Here is a 27,899-nt window from a genome sequence, read left to right on the forward strand (position 1 = left end):
GGGGTTGTGCTGAAAAAATAAATTGATGATGATATTGCAGAGATAGAAAAAAATAAATAAAAACAATCAAAAACTTTGATTCTCACAATCGTGTATTATTTATCAAAGGAAAAAGGAAAAAAAGGAAGAAAAATAAAAAATTGCGGCGTGTGTATAATGACGGGTTGTGCAAAAATTGATATCCAGTGCGAATGTTCAGAGACCACGAGCAGGAAAGTCCTTATGGGTAAGAAGTGTTGGGAGGTTTCAGATAGTAGAGCAGACATAATATACAGTGTGTGTGCAGAGATCGTGTGCGGCAATCGTACATATGAGGTTAACATACTAGAAGGAGTTAATATAAGCAAAAAAAGCAATATGGGTGAACATTTAAAAAATTTCTTTTTGTATAAGAGCCCTAAACAGACCCAGTTACATGCCATGGAGGTGGCGGTCCGCCTACGGGTTTTCATGTTGTGCAAATACAAATGAAGCTGCTCAGGAAGCAATGAAGAAAAATCCATGGAGAAGTGTAATTAATGAACATTTCTTCAGTTTTAAAAACAAAAAGGAATGTGGAAATAATGAATTTTAATGGAATTATATAATATTAGTAATTGGTGGGGAGTGTTGATGTGCACCATATATTTGTATTCCTTAGTATAGTGATTCTAGCTGTGAAGGTTCAGAAAGCGAGTGCCAGAGCAAAGCTGGAGTGCGCATGCGTGAGGGGTAACAGGAGTTCAGGTCCGTGGGAGAGAACCACACCGCGCATGTGTGGGGGTTAAAAGACTTCAGACCGTGGGAATTACCTCACTGCGTCTGCACAGATTACGGAAAGTTCACAAGCTTCAAACGAGAAGCCCTCCCGCATGACTACAGTGCGAAGGACAGTGCCGGAATAACCACACACAGGACCCCATAATCACGCACCCCATCCCTCAATTAGAAACATGAATCATTAACATCAATCATATACAGTTTATAGTTATATAAATGTATAAATATAAACATTATTAAAATGAAACATATTTAAAAGTCGAGACCTGAATTAAGATAAATTAAAATTAATATAATATAAATAAATAATATAAAACCAAGAAATCTATTAAATTGAGTAAAAATAGATCAGTAAAATAATATTGATAAAACAAATATGTCACCTCATTAAAACCTATAGGCTTCAAAGTGTTTAATTTGTATATCCAGAATGTTTCTTTTGTACTTAATACCTCCACTCTATTAGGGGTATTAAGAGGGATCTGATCGAGGGGGTCACCATTAAAGCCATATTTTGATTATGAACTATCGTACAATGCCTAGAGAGACTGTGTAGTAAAAAAACAGTTTTAATATTCCGCCTGTGGGAATGAAGTCTGTTGTGGAGTGTCTGAGAGGTCCTACCCACATACTGTTTATTACACTCGCATGGAGTGTTTAAGAGGTCCTGCCCACATACTGTTTATTACACTCGCATGGAGTGTTTGAGAGGTCGTGCCCACATATTGTTTATTACACTCGCATTCTATCAGGTATACAATAAAATAAGACTGGCATCTGAGAGGGCCCTTTATCAGAAAATCTTCCGAACAGAGGAAGAGCAGAAGAATTTCCTCTTATGTTGGATGTTGGATTGACTTACAGAATAAACAGTTTTTTGCAAAGTATCAATATGAGCCTGCTTGCAACACAGAGTTCATTGTACCTTGTAGCTTCAGGCGCCACAGGGTACTGCACCTCATCTAGGGTGCAGTATTCATCTTGGATATGGCGGAGGTCATCACCGGTAAACCACCATAAGACATCCAACACATGACATGGGAGCTCTTTCACTGGGACTGGGCAAGGGTAGGTGCCGGGGGTGGCCATCATGAGGTATGGGACCTCCTGCCCACTGGTTCAGCAAGCCAGGAGGCGGGGCACCTTCAAGGGAAGTTAGGAGCCATCTCACACAGAATTCAGTGAGCACCAGGTCAGCACCCAGGAAGGGGGTCGAGAAGGCATCAGGAAGAGACGTCAGGAAAAAATGACAGAATAGAAAGGGGCCCATGGTCTGGAGGTGGAGATTCAACCCAGGTTCTTAGGAATAAGGGGAATCCCATGGTTCGCAAGGAGTGCAGCAACCACCGATGACCCGTTCAGAAGCTGGGGTGGAGGGAAGACCACTAGAGAGGACACACAGAAGGAAGCATCGGCCTTGACCCCCTAACTATCCTAGATTGGCTGGAACTTCTCAACCTGCTGGGGGCTACAATATTTCTCAGGGTAGTGGCCCTTCTAAAACTGATTCCCGGATGAGTAGGCATAACATCCTTTAAAATAGTATCATTTAATAACATGTTCCAATGTTTTTCCAAAACGTTTCTAATAAAAACATTGTCATTACTGTATGTGGTAATGAAATTTGTCGTGAAATCATGCAAATTACTGGATTCATAAAAAGCAGTTCTAGGTTTAAATTACCTTGGCTTATCTGTTACCGTACCTGGTAAGACCCTGTTCTGCGCTTTTATCCACTGTATTTCCTACGTACACTGTGATGATCAGGCACAGAGTGAGTCGTGTGATGAGCGGGGAATGAACTCCGGTGAGGTCACTGAAGTCACCTGAGGTCAAGTTACCTGCGGTCACAAGTGGAGGACTATAGGAACCTCCACCTGTGGTCGCAACTGACCTAATTGACGTCACCACTGATCGCTGCTCAGTCTCTGTCTGAGCCTCATAGCAGGTAGTCATGTGCCATAATCGCTCACTGTGACTTTACATGTAGCAGAGCTTGAATCGTTGTGGGACCTTGTGTGAATTATGTTGGACCTGCACGGGTGTTTTGGGGATTAATAAACTGGTAAAAGAGGGTAAACGCTACATACACATTGTGCACCCACGACTCCGCTACATAGACATCATACATACACAGCTCTGCTACGTAGACGTCGTACACACATGGCACTGTTCCGTACACATCGTACACATGCGGCTCTGCTCCATATATGTCATACACACATATTCAGTGACTTGTGATCAAGACCGATCAGATCAAAACATCTTTATTTTAAAGTTGTTCAAGAAATCTTCTCCTCACCTCAACTTATCAATAAAGAATTCAATTTAGCAAAGATTGAAATAAGAGTGTGAAGGGGTCACATACATACGCAACAGGGGTCACATACATACACAACAGGGGTCACATACATACGCAACAGGGGTCACATACATACGCAACAGGGGTCACATACATACGCAACAATGGTTTACTAAAACCGTCCACTGACACCGCACCTCACTGTTTGAAAGCCAATATTGGACTACACTGAGGAGCTGATCATGTGACCCCTGACTCATCCCCTCCATGTGACATCATCACAGGTCCTGTAAGCACAGAGCAGAGCAGCCATATATCTAGTGTGCGGCTCTGCAGGTGGAGGTAGGTGCAGGGTATTATATATCTAGTGTGCGGCTCTGCAGGTGGAGGTAGGTGCAGGGTATTATATATCTAGTGTGCGGCTCTGCAGGTGGAGGTAGGTGCAGGGTATTATATATCTAGTGTGCGGCTCTGCAGGTGGAGGTAGGTGCAGGGTATTATATATCTAGTGTGCGGCTCTGCAGGTGGAGGTAGGTGCAGGGTATTATATATCTAGTGTGCGGCTCTGCAGGTGGAGGTAGGTGCAGGGTATTATATATCTAGTGTGCGGCTCTGCAGGTGGAGGTAGGTGCAGGGTATTATATATCTAGTGTGCGGCTCTGCAGGTGGAGGTAGGTGCAGGGTATTATATATCTAGTGTGCGGCTCTGCAGGTGGAGGTAGGTGCAGGGTATTATATATCTAGTGTGCGGCTCTGCAGGAGGAGGTAGGTGCAGGGTATTATATATCTAGTGTGCGGCTCTGCAGGTGGAGGTAGGTGCAGGTTATTATATATCTAGTGTGCGGCTCTGCAGGTGGAGGTAGGTGCAGGTTATTATATATCTAGTGTGCGGCTCTGCAGGTGGAGGTAGGTGCAGGGTATTATATATCTAGTGTGCGGCTCTGCAGGTGGAGGTAGGTGCAGGGTATTATATATCTAGTGTGCGGCTCTGCAGGGGGAGGTAGGTGCAGGTTATTATATATCTAGTGTGCGGCTCTGCAGGTGGAGGTAGGTGCAGGGTATTATATATCTAGTGTGCGGCTCTGCAGGAGGAGGTAGGTGCAGGTTATTATATATCTAGTGTGCGGCTCTGCAGGTGGAGGTAGGTGCAGGGTATTATATATCTAGTGTGCGGCTCTGCAGGAGGAGGTAGGTGCAGGTTATTATATATCTAGTGTGCGGCTCTGCAGGTGGAGGTAGGTGCAGGGTATTATATATCTAGTGTGCGGCTCTGCAGGTGGAGGTAGGTGCAGGGTATTATATATCTAGTGTGCGGCTCTGCAGGAGGAGGTAGGTGCAGGGTATTATATATCTAGTGTGCGGCTCTGCAGGTGGAGGTAGGTGCAGGGTATTATATATCTAGTGTGCGGCTCTGCAGGTGGAGGTAGGTGCAGGGTATTATATATCTAGTGTGCGGCTCTGCAGGAGGAGGTAGGTGCAGGGTATTATATATCTAGTGTGCGGCTCTGCAGGAGGAGGTAGGTGCAGGGTATTATATATCTAGTGTGCGGCTCTGCAGGTGGAGGTAGGTGCAGGGTATTATATATCTAGTGTGCGGCTCTGCAGGAGGAGGTAGGTGCAGGGTATTATATCTAGTGTGCGGCTCTGCAGGTGGAGGTAGGTGCAGGGTATTATATATCTAGTGTGCGGCTCTGCAGGTGGAGATAGGTGCAGGGTATTATATATCTAGTGTGCGGCTCTGCAGGAGGAGGTAGGTGCAGGGTATTATATATCTAGTGTGCGGCTCTGCAGGTAGAGGTAGGTGCAGGGTATTATATATCTAGTGTGCGGCTCTGCAGGTGGAGGTAGGTGCAGGGTATTATATATCTAGTGTGCGGCTCTGCAGGTGGAGGTAGGTGCAGGGTATTATATATCTAGTGTGCGGCTCTGCAGGTGGAGGTAGGTGCAGGGTATTATATATCTAGTGTGCGGCTCTGCAGGTGGAGGTAGGTGCAGGGTATTATATATCTAGTGTGCGGCTCTGCAGGTGGAGGTAGGTGCAGGGTATTATATATCTAGTGTGCGGCTCTGCAGGTGGAGGTAGGTGCAGGGTATTATATATCTAGTGTGCGGCTCTGCAGGTGGAGGTAGGTGCAGGGTATTATATATCTAGTGTGCGGCTCTGCAGGTGGAGGTAGGTGCAGGGTATTATATATCTAGTGTGCGGCTCTGCAGGTGGAGGTAGGTGCAGGGTATTATATATCTAGTGTGGGCGGGAGTTTGGTGTTGCGGGCTCTGCAGGGTGGAGGGTAGGTGCAGGGGTGATTAGTATATCTAGGTGTGCGGGCTCTGGCAGGTCGGAGGTAGGTGCAGGGTATTATATATCTAGTGTGCGGCTCTGCAGGTGGAGGTAGGTGCAGGGTATTATATATCTAGTGTGCGGCTCTGCAGGTGGAGGTAGGTGCAGGGTATTATATATCTAGTGTGCGGCTCTGCAGGTGGAGGTAGGTGCAGGGTATTATATATCTAGTGTGCGGCTCTGCAGGTGGAGGTAGGTGCAGGGTATTATATATCTAGTGTGCGGCTCTGCAGGTGGAGGTAGGTGCAGGGTATTATATATCTAGTGTGCGGCTCTGCAGGAGGAGGTAGGTGCAGGGTATTATATATCTAGTGTGCGGCTCTGCAGGTGGAGGTAGGTGCAGGGTATTATATATCTAGTGTGCGGCTCTGCAGGTGGAGGTAGGTGCAGGGTATTATATATCTAGTGTGCGGCTCTGCAGGTGGAGGTAGGTGCAGGGTATTATATATCTAGTGTGCGGCTCTGCAGGTGGAGGTAGGTGCAGGGTATTATATATCTAGTGTGCGGCTCTGCAGGTGGAGGTAGGTGCAGGGTATTATATATCTAGTGTGCGGCTCTGCAGGTGGAGGTAGGTGCAGGGTATTATATATCTAGTGTGCGGCTCTGCAGGTGGAGGTAGGTGCAGGGTATTATATATCTAGTGTGCGGCTCTGCAGGTGGAGGTAGGTGCAGGGTATTATATATCTGTGTGCGGCTCTGCAGGTGGAGGTAGGTGCAGGGTATTATATATCTAGTGTGCGGCTCTGCAGGAGGAGGTAGGTGCAGGGTATTATATATCTAGTGTGCGGCTCTGCAGGTGGAGGTAGGTGCAGGGTATTATATATCTAGTGTGCGGCTCTGCAGGTGGAGGTAGGTGCAGGGTATTATATATCTAGTGTGCGGCTCTGCAGGTGGAGGTAGATGCAGGTTATTATATATCTAGTGTGCGGCTCTGCAGGAGGAGGTAGGTGCAGGGTATTATATATCTAGTGTGCGGCTCTGCAGGTGGAGGTAGGTGCAGGGTATTATATATCTAGTGTGCGGCTCTGCAGGTGGAGGTAGGTGCAGGTTATTATATATCTAGTGTGCGGCTCTGCAGGTGGAGGCAGGTGCAGGGTATTATATATCTAGTGTGCGGCTCTGCAGGTGGAGGTAGGTGCAGGGTATTATATATCTAGTGTGCGGCTCTGCAGGTGGAGGTGTGTGGAGATTCCCCATTACTGGGGCAGGCGGCATTAACCCCTTCAGCTCTGACACTTTCTTGGTCTTATTCTCTCGCTGATTTCTATGAATCGTGAGGTTTTTGTTCCTTTTCCTCTGATAAATACAAATGCCCCAACTATGAGAGGCCGGAAGTGAGGAAACCCGTCTGCCCTCAGTCCTCAGCCCTTTCTGCCCTCAGTCCTCGGCCCCATTCTGCCCTCAGTCCTCGGCCCCTTTCTGCCCTCAGTCCTCGGCCCCTTTCTGCCCTCGGTCCTCGGCCCCTTTCTGCGCTCAGTCCTCGGCCCCTTTCTGCCCTCAGTCCTCAGCCCTTTCTGCCCTCAGTCCTCGGCCCCTTTCTGCCCTCAGTCCTCGGCCCCATTCTGCCCTCAGTCATCGGCCCCTTTCTGCCCTCAGTCCTCAGCCCTTTCTGCCCTCAGTCCTCGGCCCCTTTCTGCCCTCAGTCCTCGGCCCCATTCTGCCCTCAGTCATCGGCCCCTTTCTGCCCTCAGTCCTCAGCCCTTTCTGCCCTCAGTCCTCAGCCCTTTCTGCCCTCAGTCCTCGGCCCCTTTCTGCCCTCAGTCCTCGGCCCTTTCTGCCCTCAGTCCTCGACCCCTTTCTGCCCTCAGTCCTCGGCCCCTTTCTGCCCCCACAAAATATAATGTTCCCCCAGAATGTTCTCATTATGTTTCCCCTTATTCTCTCCAGTAATTGTATTATTACAGCGGATTCTTTATGATGTTACATCGTCATCTTCTCCCCATTCAGGTCCCTACAATATCGGATCCTCTCAGTGGAGATCTTCTATAGAAGAGAATTCTCCTGATTGCCCCGTGAAGGATGGATATGGACAGGGACAAGATGGCGGAGAGGATATTACACCTCACCCTAGAGATCCTCTTCCGGCTTACTGGAGAGGTGAGAGATTCTGATGACGTCACATTACATCATTCTTATCTATGGGAATAACAGATGGACAGAACTGGAGAGGTGAGGACTCTGGAAATGTCTGGAGTGAGATTTATTACTGTGTCTCTCCATAACCAGGATTACACAGTAGTGAAGAAGACCTCTAGTGAGCGCTGTCAGGCCCCTGTGTCTGAGGGATGGGGAAGACCCCTGAGTCCAATCACGGGGCCTCCACCTCACCCCCCAATACATGAGGACATCAATGACCAGAAGATCCTAGAACTCACCTACAAGATGATTGAGCTGCTGACTGGAGAGGTGACACTGCTGGGAATGCTGGGACATTATACAGTAACGCTATGAAGGGATCGGGGGTGACGGTATCATTGTATGTGTCAGGTTCCTATAAGGTGTCAGGACGTCACCGTCTATTTCTCCATGGAGGAGTGGGAGTATTTAGAAGGACACAAAGATCTGTACAAGGACGCCATGATGGAGGTTCCCCAGCCCCTCACATCACCAGGTAATAGACAGGACTAAATACACACGGCCTATAATTATCTGTATGTAAGGAATGAATTCAGTCCCTGTATGTGTCTCCTCCAGCTCTATCCAGTAAGAGGACAACACCAGAGAGATGTCCCCGTCCTCTTCTCCCGCAGGACTGTAAACAAGAAGACCCCGATGTTCCTCAGGATCATCAGGTAGATGGAGAGAAGGTGCCATGAAATCCCCCTATGATGTGTAGACGCTGTGAAGGTCTTGTGCTCAGTCTTGTTTTATCCTCCAGTATTATAGGTGTTATACTTGTGTAATCAATTGAAATACTATGTCCCAAGAATGACAAAAGTATTTTAGGAGTGATACCTTTATAGGCTAACCAGAAAAATTATATTAGCAGCTTTCAGAGCACAGAGGCTCCTTCTTCAGGCAAATTACAAATGAATTACTGAGACTAAACACAACATTTAAATGAATGTTACAACAGGACATGGGAAAGATGATGCCTCCTAAAGATAAGCCAAGGAAATCAAATTAAGTTTTTTCTTAGAAATGATTTGATTTCCTTGGCTTATCTTTAGGAGGCATCATCTTTCCCATGTCCTGTTGTAACATTCATTTAAATGTTGTGTTTAGTCTCAGTAATTCATTTGTAATTTGCCTGAAGAAGGAGCCTTTGTGCTCTGAAAGCTTGCTTATATAATTTTTCTGGTTAGCCTATAAAGGTATCACTCCTAAAATACTTTTGTCATTCTTGGGACATAGCCAGAAAAATCAACTGAAATACTAACACGGTACCACAATATTACCCTGTATTGCACATACTTGTGTAATGAGAGCGGTGGAGATGGCAGGATTAGAGCTGATCATAGATGGGACTTCTCCATCTGTCTGTGACTTTTACAATATTTGTTTCAGGGGGAAGATCTGACCCATATTAATACTACAGAGACATATGTGAGGGGTGATGAGCGGAGTAAAGAGGAGATTCCTACAGATAACCGCCCAGGTGAGTAGTGACCACTAAATGCAGAGAAGTCACAGATTCTTCTCAGTCACCGGCTGTGGCTGCTTTATCAGGGCTGTAGTCCGGCCATATCAAATGGCCACCATTCTTCTGCTAGACCACCACATGCTCCTCCACCCAAAACTGTACCCATTATTTTGGGCATTGGACGCCCTTCTGTTGGAGTGAGATCTGTATCAGCCGGATGTCACAGGTAGGATCCATCCTATCCTCTGAAATTAGAAGATTTTGACCCTTAGCTGCCCAATTCTCTAATCTGCAAAGCCAAATGACAGCGTACATAGAATGTGCAGACAACTTAGAAAATCATGGGAAGAAGAATCTTATCAGTATGGTGGACCCCTAAGAGAAAGCGGAGGGTAATGAGGCTGGTGACGTCCTAGATTCTTAGTTTGGTGCCGTGTTCTCCAGGTGAATAAAGATTGATTGCTCTCAGTGGGAGAAACAAAATAATAATCTTGTAGTTGATGAAGAGACCTCAGTATCTGGAAAGCTTGCTTTGTAACATCATTTATTATATTTTTGTTCTCCATTAATAAGTATCATAACTACAAGATTCTTATTGTTTCTCCACTGAGAGCAATGACTCCATCTTCCTAGAATCTCGGCATCTTATTGATGGATCTTCCTTCTCTCCCTTCTGATGAATGTGCTGATAGGGGCGTTTATATCCAAAGTTGGGCACAGGGTAACTGTAACATATGAGGGAGGTTAGGATTATCCCACAGTGGGTACATGGAGGCCGGGCAGCCCACCCACATTATTACCAAAATGTAATTGGAGAAAAAAGGAAAGTAATAACACATAACATAACATTAACACATGGTAATAATTAACACATAAAGTTCTCATATTTTTATCTTCAAGAGCCTGAAAGATATTTTCTCTGAATTCTACAAATGTCCATTATATAAGAACTTGTACTGGAGCCGTCCATTGTGGAGTCCGAGAGGCAGAAAGTAAATGTCCAATATTTTTTCAAGAAACTCATCTGACAGAAGATATTGGCCCCTACAATAGTTTGGATTGCCGAGAGCCCCCGAGCCACATACTGTAATTACTCCAGATGTGTCCCCTCTAGTTACTAAATCACTGACGGTGAAGGCTGTCGGGTGGAGGGCGGTCATTTTAGTAGATGTGTTATTGTCTATAGTCACAGTTTTCTCTATAGTAGTTAGTACCAAAGCCGCTCTTATTTCATGGCTTTCCACTGCAGCCAGTTTTCTGCTCCTCTCCAGTCCCCCTTTCTCCAATCTGCCATCTGTCACTTTACATGATAACACCTTTGTAATGATTAATCTGATCCCAGTGTTTCTGAGATTTTTTTCTGTGGCATATTCTGCCTTATCTTAGCTGTAATGTGAGGTTGACTTGTTTTCCATTTATTTAACCCTTTCACGACCGGCCGATTTTTCGCTTTCCGTTTTTTTTTTTCGCCATTCTTTTTCTGAGAGACGTAACTTTTTTATTTTTCAGTCAATATGGTCATGTGAGGGCTCATTTTTTGCGGAACGAGCTGTACTTTTAAATGAAACCATCAGTTTTACCATATTGGGTACTAGAAAATGGCAAAAAAATTCCAAATGCTGAAAAATTGCAAAAATAGTGCGATAGCACTATGGTTTTTGAGATATTTTATTCACTGTGTTCACTATATGGTAAAACTGATGTGTGGGTGTGATGCCTCAGGTCAGTGCGAGTTCGTAGACACCAAACATGTATAGGTTTACTTTTATATAAGGGGTTAAAAAAAAATCGGAAGTTTGTCCGAAAAAAGTGGCGCACGTTTTACGCCATATTCCGTGACCCGTAGCGTTCTCATTTTTCGGGATCTTAGGCTCAATGACGGCTTATTTTTTGCGTCTCGAGCTGACGTTTTTAACGGTACCATTTTTGCGCAGATGCTACGTTTTGATCGCCTCTTATTGCATTTTGCGCAAAAGTTGTGGCGACAAAAAAACGTCGTTTTGGCGTTTGGAATTTTTTTGCCGCTACGCCGTTTACTGATCAGATTAATTGATTTTATATTTTGATAGATCGGGCGTTTCTGAACGCGGCGATACCAAATGTGTGTATATTTTTTATTTTTTTAACCCTTTAATTTTCAATGGGGCGAATGGGGGGTGATTTGAACTTTTAGGTTTTTTTGTTTTTTTTTAATTTTTTAAAACTTATTTTTTAACTTTTTTTTTTTATTTTACTAGTCCCCCTAGGGGGCTATTGCGATCAGCATTCCGATCGCTCTGCAGTATCTGCTGATCACAGCTGGAAGGCTGTAAACAGCAGATACGCTCTCTTTCTCTTTTGCTGTGCCCCGGGCACAGCGAAAGTGAAACCAAGTCATGTGTAGTACAGGAGTCATCACATGACCCTGTGCTACCATGACAACTATCGGGAGTCACGTGATCGCGTCACGTGACTTCCGGTTTCGGGCAGTAAGTAAATGCTTACCGCAATCGCGCTTATAATGGCGCTGTCATGTATTGACAGCGCCATATAAGGGGTTAATCGGCACGAGCAGATAACGATTCTGCTCGTGCCTAGCAGGCACACATCTCAGCTGTGAAAATCAGCTGAGATGTGTGCCGATCGCGGCATGCTGCCGCCGGAGGACCGCGGGCAGTAAGATTATGTCATTTAGGACGTAATTTTACGGCCCGCGGTCGTTAAGGGGTTAAACAAAAAAATCCTGAAATTTACCAAAAATGTGAAAGAATTAGAAGTAATGAAACATTGTATTTGGAGGCTCTTAAAATCAATTGAAATACTATGTCCCAAGAATGACAAAGGTATTTTAGGAGTGATACCTTTAAAGGTATCACTTCTAAAATACTTTTGTCATTCTTGGGACATAGTATTTCAATTGATTTTTCTGGCTAAGATTGTACCACAATATTACCCTGAGGGTCTTAAAACAAATAGTGATACCGCAACATATAGTCAATAGATAGCATTTACCATATTCTGCTTTATTAGCCTAAATGAGTATTTTGACTCCACAGGAAGTCTCTGGAAATTTGCAAGAAGTTAATGTTGTAGAGCAAGGGCATCAAATATGCGGCTCCTCAGGCTGCTTCTGGCGGCCCGCAAGCCCGTGCCCCCCTTGATGATCACGCTTGGTGCAGGGACCGCAGCCGTCAGTGATTTTTTTTATTATTATTATTATTATTATTATTATAGTGCCATTAATTCCATGGCGCCTTACAAGTGAAAAAGGGTACACACAAATACTAGTACAACAGTCATTAACAGTACAAAACAGACTGGCACAGGAGGAGAGAGGTCCCTGCCCGCAAGGGCTCACACAGTCTACAGGGGATGGGTGAGGATACAGTAGGTTAGGACAGAGCTGGTTGCACAATGGCGTACTGGACTGAGGGTTATTGTGTGTTGTAGGCTTGTCGGAAGAGATGGGTCTTCAGGTTCCTCTTGAAGCTTTTCACGGTAGGAGAGAGTCTGATATGCTGGGGTAGAGTGTTCCAGAGTATGGGGAAGGCATGGGAGAAATCTTGTATGCGATTGTGGGAATAGGAGATAAGAGAGGAGTAGAGAAGGAGATCTTGTGAGGATCTGAGGTTGCGTGCAAATATGTACCGGGAGACTAGGTGACAGATGTAAGGAGGAGACAGGTTGTGGATGGCTTTGTAGGTCATGGTTAATGTTTTGAACTGGAGTCTTTGGGCAATGGGAAGCCAGTGAAGGGATTGGCAGAGTGGCAAGGCTGAGGAATAGCGAGGGGAGAGGTGGATTAATCGGGCCGCAGAGTTCAGGATAGATTGGAGGGGGGAAAGAGTGTTGGAAGGGAGGCCAGAGAGCAGGAGGTTGCAGTAGTTAAGGCAGTAGATGATGAGTGCATGTACAAATGTTTTTGCTGATTCTTGGTTAAGGAAATCACGGATGCGGGAGATATTTTTGAGTTGTAGTCGGCATGAGGTGAAGTGGGGTTGGATGTGTGGCTTGAAGGATAGAGCAGAGTCGAGGGTTATTCCAAGGCAATGAGCCTGTGAGACCGGGGAGAGTGAGCATCCATCACCTTTGATGGACAGGCTTGGTGGAGGAGTTGAATGAGGAGGAGGAAAGACAATGAATTCTGTTTTGTCCATGTTAAACTTTCAGAATCGCGCAGAGAAGAAGGATGAAATAGCAGACAGACATTGTGGGATTTTGGTTAGTAAGGCGGTTATGTCAGGTTCAGAGAGGTAGATCTGCGTATCCTCAGCATAGAGATGATACTGAAAGCCGTGGGACTCTATGAGCTGTCCTAGGCCGAGGCCGAAGTTGAAGATGGAGAACAGCAGGGTTCCACGAACAGAACCTTGGGGGACACCAATGAATAGAGGGTGGGATGAGGAGGTGGTGTGAGAGTGGGAGACGCTGAAAGTTCGGTCGGTTAGGTATGAAGAGATCCAAGATAGGGCCAAGTCTGTGATGCCCAGAGAGAAGAGAATCTGTAATAGGAGGGAGAGGTCTACAGTGTCGAAGGCAGAGGACAGGTCCAGGAGGAGGAGGACAGAGTAGTGTTGCTTGGCTTTGGCAGTTAGTATGTCTTAGTGACGATAGTTAGGGCAGTTTCAGTGATGCGGTCAGAAGCCAGATTGTAGCTGGTCAAAGAGGGAGCAGGAGGAGAGGCATGAGGACAGTTCAAGATGGATATGCTGTGTCAGTAATTTTGAGGCATAGGGGAGAAGGGATATGGGGCGGTAGCTAAACACAGAGGATGGGTCAAGAGAGGGAGTTTTGAGGATGGGTGTGATCGAAGCATATTTAAAGCATGAAGGGAATACACCAGTTGATAGTGATAGGTTGAAGAGATGGGTTAGGGCTGGGATGAGGACTGTGGTGATGTTGGGAATGAGGTGCGATGGGAGCAGGTCAAATGCAGAGGTGGTTAGATGTGATCTTGAGAATAGAGTTGAAAGATGATCTTCTGTCATGGGGGAGAAGCTGGATTTGGAGGAAGAGGGCTGAGTAGCTATGATAAGGGGCTGTAGGGATTGTGGGCCAAAGCTTGCTCTGATGTTGCCAATCTTCTGCTTGAAGAAAAAGGCAAAGTCTTCAGCTGAGATGAGAGGAGAGGGAGGTGGTGCTGGGGGACTGAGGAGAGAATTGAAAGTGTTGAATAGCTGTTTAGGGTTGTGAGATAGAGAGGATATGAGGGATGAGAAGTAGGTTTGTTTTGCAGCAGTGAGTCCAGACTTGAAAGTGGTGAGGGACTCTTTATATGCAATGAAGTGCTCAGTGGAATGAGACGTCTTCAATTTGCGCTCAGCAAATCTGGAAACCCGTCTCAGTTCTTTAGTCTGGCTCGTGTGCCAAGGTTGCCTGTTGATTGTGCGAGTTTTGGTGTGTGTGAATTCAAGAGCTGCAGAGATTGTAGTGTTATATAAAGAGGCTGCAGCATCTGCGTTGTGTAAGGAAGCAATGTCTGTGAGAGGGAGAAGGGACTGAGAAAGTGCGTGTAAATCAAGGTGTTTGATGTTTCTGCGAGGGTGTGACTGTTTGTGGAGGGGGGTTGTGTATTTGGAGAAGAGAGGGAAGAGAATGTGAGTAGGTTGTGGTCAGACAGGGGGAGTGGTGAGTTAGAGAGGTTAGATGGGGAACAAAGGCGAGTGAAGATGAAGTCCAGCGTGTGGCCATCTTTGTGAGTAGCTGCAGAGGAGCATTGGGTGAGGCCGAAGGAGGAAGTGAGTCTTAGAAGTTTTGAGACAGCTGAGTGAGAGGTGTCGATGGAAATGTTGAAATCGCCCATGATGACGGTGGGGATGTCGGTGGAAAGGAAATGTAGTAGCCAGGTGGTGAAGTGGTCAAAAAGGTGGTAGCTGGCCCTGGAGGGCGATAAATGACAGCCAGTTGGAGGTTGTAAGGGGAGTAGATGCAGACAGAGTGCACCTCAAAAGAGGGGAGAGTAACAGAGGGTGGTAGTGGAATTAATGTAAAGGAGCATTTGTCAGACAGGAGCAATCCAACTCCTCCATTATGCTTCTTACTGGGGTGGGGGTGAGACAGATAGAGACCACCATAAGAAATTGCAGCAGGAGAGGCTGTGTCAGAGGGGGTGAGCCAGGTTTCTGTGATGCCGAGGAAGGAAAGTTTATTAGTGATGAAAAGATCATGGATGTATGAAAGTTTGTTGCAGACAGAGCGAGCGTTCCACAGAGCTCCTGTTAGAGGGACTGGGGCAGCGGGGCTCGGGTGAATGGGTATGAGGTTAGAACGGTTGTGAAAATTTGTCATAGATCGTGGATGAGGGTTCAAAGTGACAATGGGGATGTGCTGAGGAGGACCAGGATTAGGAGAGATATCTCCAGCAGTGAGGAGAAGCAGAGAGAGTGTTAGTAGGTGGGAGCAGGAGAGGCCATGAGGAGGCCATGAGGTAGTCGTGTGTGTCTGGTGACACAGGGTGTAATGTGGAGGAAAAGATCTGAGGAGATGAGGTGGGTGGGGAGGATGGAGGGAGAGATGACCAGGTCATTACTGGGTTTAGGGATCAGAGGCGTAAGGAAAAATATGAAGTGTTATAAGGGTGAAAGTGAAGAGAAACACAAACATTGTTTGCAGAGTCTCTGTATCCAGTTACCTACAGGTTCCTTCCGGTCCATTTCTGGTCCAATTCATTGCATCATACTTATATGGTGCAGACTTGTATTAATGCAGATTAAAATCTCATGCAGACTTCAGAGGAAGGGGAGGGGTCGTCACTTATCTAGATCACTCACATCAAAACTGAGCACAGATGTGGGGATACCATAGCCAGAGATAACGAGGGGGTCATAAAGAAAGTGGGGAGAGGGTGATGGAGGGGTCAGTTAGAAGCATATTAAATTGCTACAAGAAGCAGAGAGAAGGAAGATCAGTTCATGGGAAGTAGGGTGGCTGATCAAACATACCAGATATTAGCACAAGCAGCAGAGAGAATATGATCTAGATGGTTGGTGAACACTTTGAAACCCTGGGTGCTTCACAGAATTTTATAACGTTGATCCGTAAAAATAAAAAAAATCCACTTTTACCACAAAATTGTTACTTGTTACGAAAACACTCTGCATCCAAAACGCTGCAAACCCTGATCATGGGCACATGGGCCTAAAAAGCTAGTAATGAATGGATGGATGGATGGATGGATAGATGTCGAACACATATATAATGTCCCATATTGTAGCATATTCTAAGCTGGCACCCTTTAGTGACTTTCATGTGGCACTAAAGGGTGTTTAGCCTTGTTTTAGCCAAAAAATAAATAAATAATTAATTAGAGGGAACCTGTCACCACTTTTTTGCCCTATAAGCTGAGGCCACCACCACCGGGCTCTTATATACAGCATTCTAACATGCTGTATATAAGAGCCCAGGCCGCTTTGAAAACATAAAAAACACTTTATAATACTTACCTAATGGTTGCGCGGGGGGCCTAATGGGCGTCTCTGTTGTCCGGTGTCGGCACCGCCTGTTTCGGCCATCTTCATCCTTCTTCTGAAGCCTGTGTGCATGACGCGTCTACGTCATACACACTTGCCGATCCTGCTCCGGACTTAAATGCCGGCGAGTGTGGATGACGTCGGACCCGTCATGCACCACAACTAGAGAAGAAGGAGCACAAAGATGGCCGAAAGAGGCGGCACAACAACGGAGACCAGGAGGGGCACTTTTACCACATCAGGTGACCGAGGGAGGAGATTTATCTCCCATCTGACATGTTTGATCATGCCAAGTGGGAGATAAGCCATCTTTTTAAGGGCTTGAATCGTGATCTCCAGGGTCTCGGCTACCCCCGGCAGCTGAAACCTCAGAGATTTTCCGACGCTATACACTTATTTTTTTCTTTTTCTTGCTGCCGTTTTAATCCGTAAAGCTGTCATAAAGAGGTTAAAGGTCTGTGAAATTATTTTTTTCTTGTTCGGATATTGAAGTCATTTGTCTTTTTTTTTTTCGTGATTTCCTCGGCTTCATTCTCATGATACCGTCGTTGTCTTTATTGGTTTTGCTTTTATGATATGGCGGAAGTCGGTTTCTTCGGCAGTTTTTATTTGGTTTTAACGTTTTTTTAGCTACAAAAATAAAAAATGACACAATATAATACATTATAGTGCGGAGCCCGGATGTGAATACACTTAAAATGATAAAACTGGCACAAAAATGGACATCAAAGTGGCACCGAAGTGCGTTATGGAAAGGGTTAAATGGCCTTGGTCCACTGATCTATATAGGTAAAACCATAATAATTTGCCCATAGACTGAAATCAGAGAACAATGGCAGCTTTCCCTTTACGGTTACAAATTAATGCCAGAAACCCATTTACATCAGCCGGAAGTGAACTTTACAGAACACCAGTGACTTATTCATATCTGGGTGAATTGGCAATTTGCCCACTTTGATGCCAGTTCTAATTATAAAACCCATTTGGCCCGGCTGGAGTGACCTGAGTTTGATGCGAGACATCACTATGTAATGGTGGTGTGAGATCAGTCGCCAAAGTCATTTAACCCTTTCAAAAACGCCTTTTGATGTAATTTTGATGCTCGTTTTGTGCTGTTTTATACATTGTTTGGTTTATTTTTTTGGGTTTTTTGCTGCGTTTAAGTGTATTCACATCTGGGCTCCGCACTCTATTGTACTTTATTATTGTGATTTTTTTTATTTTTTTTTTTGTTTTGTTGTTAACCTGTAAAAGAAAAAAAAACAGAATAATAATAAGAAAGAATCCAACTTCAATATCGTGTTGTTATTGCTGATGTAGAGCGATACCGGTGGGAAAAGGGAAATAAATGTCTGTTTTTACCACATATATATCCCGCCAGTGACTGACTGCAGCTGAGCATTAGAAGTCAGTGCCGAGAGCGCGGTGACTAAAACCGCATCAGTGCCACCCCTATGACTGAAAGCTGGACATTGTTATAATACAAGTGGCATTGTCTATTGGTCATGAGTGGCTGACACAAGGAATGCGACCCTTGTAGCCCATGTCCTGGATACGTCTGTGTGTGGTGGGTCTTGAAGCACTGACTCCAGCAGCGTCCACTCCTTGCGAATCTCCGCCAAATTTTTGAATGGGGTTTTCTTAACAATCCTATCAAGGCTGCGGTTATCCCGGTTGATTGTGCACCTTTTTCTACCACACTTTTTCCTTCCACTCAACATTCCATTAACCCCTTCAGCCCCCGGGCACTTTCTGTTTTTGTTTTTTGCTCCTTTTCTTCCGAGAGCCGTAACTTTTTTATTATTCCGTCAATCTTGCCATATGAGGGCTTGTTTTTTGCGGGACGAGTTGTACTTTTAAATGAAACCATAGGTTTTACCATATATTGTACTGGAAAACAGCAAAAAAAATCCAAGTGTGGAAAAACTGCAAAAAAAGTGTGATTGCACAATAGTTTTTGGGATGTTTTATTCACAATGTTCACTATATGATAAAACTGATGTATCTATGTGATGCCTCAGGTCGGTGCGAGTTTGTAGACACCAAACATTTATAGGTTTACATGTATCTAAGGGGTTAAAAAAATTCACATGTTTATCCAATAAAAGTGGGGCACGTTTTGCGCCATTTTCCGAAACACGTAGCGTTCTTATTTTTTGGATCTATGGGTCAGTGATGGCTTATTTTTTGCGTCTCGAGCTGACGTTTATAATGGTACTATTTTTGAGCAGATGCTACGTTTTGATCGCCTGTTATCGCATTTTGCGTAAAACTTGCGGCGACCAAAAAACGTAATTTTGACGTTTGGAAATTTTTTGCCACTACGCCGTTTACCAATCAGATTAATTGATTTTATATTTTGATAGATCGGGCATTTCTGAACGCGGCGATACCAAATATGTGTATATTTATTTATTTTTTAACCCTTTAATTTTCAATGGGGGGAAAGGGGGGTGATTTGAACTTTTAGGTTTTTTTTTTTTTTATTTTTTAAAACTTTTTTTTTTTACTTTTTTTTTTTTTTATTTTACTAGTCCCCCTAGGGGGCTATAGCGATCAGCAATCCGATCGCTATTATCTATCTGCTGATCACAGCAATACAGCTGTAAACAGCAGATTCAGTCACTTTGTTTTTCCCTCTGCTCTCTGCCGAGAGAAAACTAAAGTGAAACTTCGTAGCTGCAGGCGTCATCACATGACCCTGTGCTACGATGGCAACCACCGATAGTCACGTGATAACACACGTGACTTCCGGTGGGGGCGGCGGTAAGTAAAAAACATGGCCGCGCGCATTTACATCTTGCTGCCAGACTTTGGCAGCAAGATTTAAGGGGTTAATGGCCGCGGGTGGAAGCGATTCCACCCGTGGCTAGCAGGCACACATGTCAGCTGTTGAAAACAGCTGATATGTGTGCCGATCCACGCCGCCTGCCCGCGGCAGGGGGCAGGGCTTAACGGGACACGATCCTGGACGGACAGATCCGTCCAAGGTCGTGAAGGGGTTAATATGCTTGGATACAGCACTCTGTGAACAGCCAACATCTTTAGCAATGACCTTTTGTGGCTTACCCTCCTTGTGGAGTATGTCAATGACTGCCTTCTGAACATCTGTCAAGTCGGCAGTCTTCCCCATGATTTTGTAGCCTACTGAACCAGACTAAGGGACCATTTTAAATTCTTAGGAACCCTTTGTAGGTTTTTTGTGGTAATTATTCTAATTTTCTGAGATAACTTTTGGGTTTTCATTGGCTGTAAGCCATAATCAACAATATTAACACAAATATACACGTCAGAGAGATTCCTCTGTGTGTAATGATTCTATATAATATATAGGAATAGACCCCTCTGTGTGTAATGACTCTATATAATATATAGGAATAGATCCCTCTGTGTGTAATGACTATATAATATACAGGAATAGATCCCTCTGTGTGTAATGACTCTATATAATATATAGGAATAGATCCCTCTGTGTGTAATGACTCTATATAATATATAGGAATAGATCCCTCTGTGTGTAATGACTCTATATAATATATAGGAATAGATCCCTCTGTGTGTAATGACTCTATATAATATATAGGAATAGATCCCTCTGTGTGTAATGACTCTATATAATATATAGGAATAGATCCCTCTGTGTGTAATGACTCTATATAATATATAGGAATAGATCCCTCTGTGTGTAATGACTATATAATATACAGGAATAGATCCCTCTGTGTGTAATGACTCTATATAATATATAGGAATAGATCCCTCTGTGTGTAATGACTCTATATAATATATAGGAATAGATCCCTCTGTGTGTAATGACTCTATATAATATATAGGAATAGATCCCTCTGTGTGTAATGACTCTATATAATATATAGGAATAGATCCCTCTGTGTGTAATGACTCTATATAATATATAGGAATAGATCCCTCTGTGTGTAATGACTCTATATAATATATAGGAATAGATCCCTCTGTGTGTAATGACTCTATATAATATATAGGAATAGATCCCTCTGTGTGTAATGACTCTATATAATATATAGGAATAGATCCCTCTGTGTGTAATGACTCTATATAATATATGCGTTTCCCTTTTTGTAATGAATTACTGAACATAACTTTTTGATGATATTGTAATTTATTGAGCTGCACCTGTATATGTTTATGGCCACCTGTAAATATTTCTTAGCTATTTTGTAACAATTGTTATTTTGTATATATGGCTGTTTTTTACCTAATAACAGAGTTTTGGATTGACAGTGGTATTTTCCTATATTTCACACAATCAGAAAGGGGGGGTGTCAGTTCAGTATTTAAGAGGTTTTTTTTTTCATTTTACTTCTCGCGATGTGCGAGTGTAATTGTTACTATTCGCTACTCGCATGAATAGTATGGTATTCGGGATAGTCGTCATGCGCATTTTTATGTATTCGCCTCGCTATATTCGGATGTCCCGCCCAGCCAGTTTGGCACCTGATTTGCAGTTACTAAAAATGCTGGGCTTTTTAACAAATCACAGTAATGCCGCAGTCATCTTGGTTGTGGCATAACTGTGATTGGATGGCCGCGCAGCATCATAGGGTCTATAAAAGCCCTTCTGTCGCCATTTTGTGCACATTGCATCCAGAGCCAGCATTGTATGAGTATAGGGATAGAGCAAGCAGCTACTAGGGAGAGTGTAAGCCTATTAATAACACAAAAAGCCCTATTCAGGGCTACCTGCCGTGTATAAGTCAGTATAGTGTATGGAGGGACAGATTGTCGAGCAGGGACAGAGTTTAAAGGAGCGTGTCACTACCTCCATAGTACCATCCAGAATACAATAGCTTTTAAGAGCTGTAACCACTGAATAAGGTCACAACAGGGAGGCAGAGATTGTGGATTATGTAGGGAATCAGGACATTTTACCACAATATTTAGAGATTTGCAGCCTGGCTTTTGATGTCCACATCAGCCACATTAATACGTTGCTAGTGGCCTTTGCAATTACATAGCAGTACTCTAGCATTTAGTGCTGCCTGAGGCACTAAACACACAGCTCTTGTTTCCACAATATTTAGGGGTTCAAAGCCTGGTTTGTGGCGTCCACATCAGCCACGTTTATACATTGCTAGTGGCCTTTGCAAATACAAAGTGGTACTCTAGCACTTAGTGCTGCCTGATACAATAAATGCACAGCTCCTGTTTCCACAATATTTAGGGGTTCACAGCCTGACTTGTGCCGTCCGTCCACATCAGCCACATTAATACCTTGACTAGTGGCCCTTGCAAATACATAGCAGGACTCTACCAATTCGTGTTGCCTGATAGACTAAATGCACCGCTCCTGTTTCCACAATATTTAGGGGGTCACAGCCTGGCTTGTGCAATCCACATCAGCCACATTACTACGCTGCTAGAGGGCTTGCCAAATACAAAGCAGTACTACTAGCATTTTGTGCTGCCTGATACACTAAACGCACTTTTGCTTATATACCTTGGAGGTGCTGGCCTGCCCAGCTGCTAGTGTGATGTCAGAGCGTGTTTCCTGCTGCGCCAGAGGTGGTACAATAATATACGTTTGGGAAGGGCTGATCTTACTTATACATTTGGCCGGTCCCTCCCTCATTGAGATTCAGATAGTGGAATACATATTCCATAGCAGTTTACAATGTGCTTATTCTAGTGTTGGGCTTTACTCTCCTCCTCCATGTTATTCTGCAGCCCTCAATTTACGTTTTCACAGGGCCATCAGTTGTTCATCACTAGTAATTGTAAATTGCTATCAAATATGTATCTCCTATCCTAGTCACAATGTGGGACAAGCTGTGACAAGGGTCTCCAATGACAAATATTAGTTTGGTAGGATTACTGTCCTGGTTTGTCCAGTGCACAGTGTGCATTGTTTAAAAAAATTAGCCCTATCTGAGTCATGGTAAACGCAGGGAGTCACCATCACAAGGGCTTCCAATGACAAATAGTAGTTAGGCTGCAGTTGGAGTACTGTCCTGGTTTGTCCACCACTGCACAATGTGCATAGTGTTTACAAAAATTAGTCATGGTTGACGCAGGACGGAAACTTCTTTATATGGGAAGGGGCAGACGTTAACAGCAGTAGTCATGTGATCATGTCACATGACTTCCGATGGTGCTGGGTAAGTTATTCTTATGTCGGCACGCTGTTACATCTTGCTGTCAGAATTTGACAGCAAGACGTAAGGGGTTAATAGGCGTGGGTGGAATGCGATTCCACTCGTGCCTGACAGGCACACGTCAGCTGTTGAAATCAGATGATACAGTTAGGTCCAGAAATATTTGGACAGTGACACAATTTTCGCAAGTTGGGCTCTGCATGCCACCACATTGGATTTGAAATGAAACCTCTACAACAGAATTCAAGTGCAGATTGTAACGTTTAATTTGAAGGTTTGAACAAAAATATCTGATAGAAATTGTACACATTTCTTTACAAACACTCCACATTTTAGGAGGTCAAAAGTAATTGGACAAATAAACCAAACCCAAACAAAATATTTTTATTTTCAATATTTTGTTGCGAATCCTTTGGAGGCAATCACTGTTTAAGTCTGGAACCCATGGACATCACCAAACGCTGGGTTTCCTCCTTCTTAATGCTTTGCCAGGCCTTTACAGCCGCAGCCTTCAAGTCTTGCTTGTTTGTGGGTCTTAAGTCTGGATTTGAGCAAGTGAAATGCATGCTCAATTGGGTTAAGATCTGGTGATTGACTTGGCCATTGCAGAATGTTCCACTTTTTTGCACTCATGAACTCCTGGGTAGCTTTGGCTGTATGCTTGGGGTCATTGTCCATCTGTACTATGAAGCGCCGTCTGATCAACTTTGCGGCATTTGGCTGAATCTGGGCTGAAAGTATATCCCGGTACACTTTAGAATTCATCCGGCTACTCTTGTCTGCTGTTATGTCATCAATAAACACAAGTAACCCAGTGCCATTGAAAGCCATGCATGCCCATGCCATCACGTTGCCTCCACCATGTTTTACAGAGGATGTGGTGTGTCTTGGATCATGTGCCGTTCCCTTTCTTCTCCAAACTTTTTTCTTCCCATCATTCTGGTACAGGTTGATCTTTGTCTCATCTGTCCATAGAATACTTTTCCAGAACTGAGCTGGCTTCATGAGGTGTTTTTCAGCAAATTTAACTCTGGCCTGTCTATTTTTGGAATTGATGAATGGGTTGCATCTAGATGTGAACCCTTTGTATTTACTTTCATGGAGTCTTTTCTTTACTGTTGACTTAGAGACAGATACACCTACTTCACTGAGAGTGTTCTGGACTTCAGTTGATGTTGTGAACAGGTTCTTCTTCACCAAAGAAAGTATGCGGCGATCATCCACCACTGTTGTCATCCGTGGACGCCCAGGCCTTTTTAAGTTCCCAAGCTCACCAGTCAATTCCTTTTTTCTCAGAATGTACCCGACTGTTGATTTTGCTACTCCAAGCATGTCTGCTTTCTCTGTGATGGATTTTTTCTTTTTTTTCAGCCTCAGGATGTTCTGCTTCACCTCAATTGAGAGTTCCTTAGACCGCATGTTGTCTGGTCACAGCAACAGCTTCCATATGCAAAACCACACACCTGTAATCAACCCCAGACCTTTTAACTACTTCATTGATTACAGGTTAACGAGGGAGACGCCTTCAGAGTTAATTGCAGCCCTTAGAGTCCCTTGTTCAATTACTTTTGGTCCCTTGAAAAAGAGGAGGCTATGCATTACAGAGCTATGATTCCTAAACCCTTTCTCCGATTTGGATGTGAAAACTCTCATATTGCAGCTGGGAGTGTGCACTTTCAGCCCATATTATATATATAATTGTATTTCTGAACATGTTTTTGTAAACAGCTAAAATAACAAAACTTGTGTCACTGTCCAAATATTTCTGGCCCTGACTGTATATGCACAGATCGCTGCAGGCGGCTGTATTAACCTCACACGATCTATGACGTATCCAGTACGTCATTTGTCGTGAAGAGGTTAAGTACCCCTTGACCATGTTGTGCTTCTCCATTCTTGGCATTATTACAGGCACAGATATCCCTTACTGATGTGCTGGTTTATTGAAAATGGCCCAGTTTGTGCACATTATCCCCCTACCTCTGATGGAACTGGTGCTCGTGTCTCTCCCTATTAATCCTTGTTGTTGAAAAGACTCAGTAACTCTGCCACCAGCGTTGTCTGAGAGTGATGTTTTCAGCAACTGATCTACAATGATCCTCTTGAAGGTTTCAATTGTGCAACCCTTTGGTGACTCCAAAAGGAGAGAAGGAAATTGCTCCTTATACCTTCGGTCCAAAATGGTGGCCAACCAGTATAGGTTGCAGGATAAAATGTGTATCACGTGTGGGTCTGGCCACAGATACTTATACATGAACTGTGCCATGTGGGCCAAGCTGCAAACATGCAAAGGTTCTGTGTCCTAACCAGGAGGAACAATACCCATCCTCTCCTCACGTTGACTCACCTCTTCCACCTCCTCCTCTCCAGCCCATCCATGCTGGACCGACATGAAGCTGGGGTTGAGAGTTCCTTGAGTAGTATTGGGTATCACCTCGGTAGTACAGAAAAAAAAGTCCTTTCCCTCCTCATCCTCCTCCTCATCACCCAATGTTGGCTCAGAATATTGGCAGGGCTGGGTAGTATCACTCATTGGGAAATCTGGCTCCATAACCACATGCTGGGCACTCAAAGCTTCCTCTTTGAGATTGTTTCAACAGACACAGCAGCGGGATGGTTTAGCTGATCACCTCTCACGAGCTTGGTGCAGTACTCAAAGTTCTCAAGAACCTCACAAATGTCAGTGATCCACACACTCAACAGTTATGTGTGGTTGCTGACTCTCAGTCTGACAGGCATGTTGAAGCTGGTATTAAGCTACTGCCCTCTGCTGCTCAATAATCCTCGCCAACATATGATATGTAGAGTTCCACCATATGGGCAGGTTGCACATGATTTGGTGATTTGGCAAATTCAAGCGCTTCTGCAGCACTGTTAGACCAACAAAAGCGGTAGAGAAATGGCGGAAATGTGCGCTAATATCGTGCACCTTCTCAAGTGAAAATAAGTTTAGTAGTTGCATGTACACCAACTCATACTCCGGCTCACTTTTTTGTTGTTTTATTATTTCTGTTTTGTTTTTTTTAACTTCTGAAGTAGGTGCGGCAAGTCAGGGTATGTTTTGAGAAATATTTGAACAACTAGGTTCAGCACGTGAGCCATGCATGGCACATGTACCAGCTTGCCCATCTTTAAAGCTACCACCAGGTTACACTCATTATCACAGATGACCAGAACGGGTTGGAGGTGGAGCAGGGAGAGCCACTGATTGGTCTGTTCTTTTATACCTTGCCACAACTCTGCTGCAGTGTGTAGTTTCTGACCTAAACAGATCAGCTTCAGCAGAGCGTGTTGCCGCTTTGCCAATGCGCTGCTGCACAGCTCCCTGCTTGGCAGTTATGGTGAGAGTAATTCAGCAGAGGATCAGGAGGAGGAGGGGAGACCGGAATTGGCATATGATGAGGCGGACACCCAAATAGAAGATGGGCCCACTATTCTTGGCGTGGGTAGGATGTGTGATGTTACAGTTTGCAACTTTGTCCCAGCCGCCACCAGGTTCACCCATTGTGCCACGACAGACATGTATCGTCCCTGTCCAGAACAACTTGTCCACGTGTCTGTTAGGTGGACCTTCCGGTTACGGCATTGGTCAGAGCATGGTTGAGATTGTTTAACACGTGCTTGTGTAACGTGAGGATGGCACACTGGGCAAAATAGTGGCACCTGGGAACACTGTATCATGGGGCAGCCACAGCCAAAAGATCATGGAAACACTGTGTTCCCACAAGCCTAAACGGCCACATCTCCATGGCTAGTAATTTGGCAATGTGCAAGTTTAGATTCTGTGCCTGTGGGTGTGTAGCTGGGTATTTATGGTTCCTTTACAAAGTCTCAGGCACAGAAAACTAGACGCTTCGCTGGGACAAGAAAGTGTATGTGGATGATGTTTGCTGTGTCTGTTCAATCGCAGCTTGTGGGCAGGATGTATGAGCGCCTAATTCCAGGACAGCAGATTGTGAATGCCATAGCACAAGTGACATGGGAGTGATTTGACACGTAGACAAAAATTTGGTACCCTGGTGTTCTGCTCAGCTATAGAGTTGATCGAACCCGCCAAAAACCGGGACCGGCGGATCACAGCCAGATTTTAAAAAGAGTCTGATCCGCTCCGGAATCCAGTGGCCATATAAGTTAATGGGGACCGGAATCCGGAGATTAAAAACGTTTGTGGAGAGGATAGGCGGTAGGAGCGAGCGCGGCATACTCACAGAGGCTGTGTCACAGTGGCACACTCCTTCCGGGTCACGCTTTTCCCTTCCGGAGCCGACAATCCTATATTCACTACTTTGCCCGCCCACCGGCGCGTGTAATTGGTTGCAGTTAGACGCGCCCCCACCTTGAGAAGCAGCGTGTTAGCTGACTGTGTGTCGCCCGTGGATCAGGGGTACTCAGATCCGGGCCACGGGGTCACTTCTGTGGGTATCACGGTGGCGTGACCCGGTCTGTGATCCCAGGCTCCACAGTAAAAAGGGGATTGGGTAAGGGAGATTGTCCGTGACGCCACCCACGGTTGTGGTGAGGTTGTGACACCACCGCTGCTCTGGACGGGGATCCCGGGAGCGATGACAGGGAGCAGCGTAGTTGTTATGTCCCCTCCGTGGGTAGGGGGGTTGGTTGTCCCGGGGCCCGGTGATGGGTAGGGATGGATGGCAGGCAGGCTACAGGGCCTGGCGAGGTGCAGGGTCACAGGGGCAGCGCTGTGCCGCACGGCACGGTGGTACTCACTCAGCCCAATGATGCACACAGAGTCTCTGCTGAAACAAACGGCTGGATGGACGGGTCCCACAGGCGGCTGCGGTGTTTTCCCCTGACCCCAGGTTGGTAATGTAAGTCCTTTCTTGCACCCTCTGTACGCTCCTCCTGCGCTCCGGTTTCCAGCTGGCTCCCCGATTCAGTACCGGAGGGCCACCGCCCAGCCCCGGCTACCTGCGGTTCCACCAACTGTCTGCCCGGCTCCCTGCAGACGGCCACTACCGTCTGCCTCACTCTCTGCTGCACGAGGGCCCTAGGCTCCAACCTAGGCCCCAGTCTGCGTCTGCCTCTCTGCAGACCTCCTCTCTCTTCCTCTCCTAGACTTGTCTTGGCTTGTTTCCTGCCTCAGGCCAGCTAAACTCCTGGGTGAGTGTCTCCATCTCCTGACTCCGCCCACCTGGTGTGTCTGTCTGAGCCCGAGGAAAGGAATCAAGTTTCACTGGGGATGTCTGCTGTGAACTGCTGGGGGTGGGGGTGTGTGTGTGTTGCTACCTGTGGCCCCTGGCTTGTCCAGGCGCCACAACTGCAACCAATCACTGGCGGCAGGACGGCCGGTGGGCGGGGAAAGCAGTGTATCCCTCGCAAG

At 45.2% G+C, this 27,899-nt stretch overlaps 1 protein-coding gene across 1 annotated transcript; it reads left to right on the forward strand.

Moving 5' to 3' along the window:
- Window positions 1–3,358: 3,358 nt before the first annotated feature.
- Window positions 3,359–9,905, forward strand: LOC142260547 (gastrula zinc finger protein XlCGF66.1-like). The gene is made up of 7 exons (XM_075331983.1): window positions 3,359–3,403; window positions 7,347–7,496; window positions 7,626–7,805; window positions 7,887–8,010; window positions 8,094–8,191; window positions 8,907–8,997; window positions 9,883–9,905. Exons 2-7 carry the CDS (start codon window positions 7,419–7,421, stop codon window positions 9,903–9,905), a joined length of 594 nt encoding a protein of 197 aa, XP_075188098.1. The 5' UTR covers window positions 3,359–3,403; window positions 7,347–7,418.
- The last annotated feature ends 17,994 nt before the right edge of the window (window positions 9,906–27,899 follow it).

The sequence above is a fragment of the Anomaloglossus baeobatrachus genome, unplaced genomic scaffold (genome assembly GCF_048569485.1).
Source record: "Anomaloglossus baeobatrachus isolate aAnoBae1 unplaced genomic scaffold, aAnoBae1.hap1 Scaffold_130, whole genome shotgun sequence".
In the NCBI taxonomy this organism is placed as follows: domain Eukaryota; kingdom Metazoa; phylum Chordata; class Amphibia; order Anura; family Aromobatidae; genus Anomaloglossus; species Anomaloglossus baeobatrachus.

Excerpts from the sequence above, each read along its gene's own strand:
- LOC142260547 (XM_075331983.1), top strand. The coding sequence starts at position 7,419 with ATGGATATGGACAGGGACAAGATGGCGGAGAGGATATTACACCTCACC. Across the intron at positions 7,497-7,625 it reads TCTTCCGGCTTACTGGAGAG|GATTACACAGTAGTGAAGAA; the intron begins GTGAGAGATTCT and ends CTCCATAACCAG. Across the intron at positions 8,998-9,882 it reads TCCTACAGATAACCGCCCAG|AGCCTGAAAGATATTTTCTC; the intron begins GTGAGTAGTGAC and ends TTTATCTTCAAG.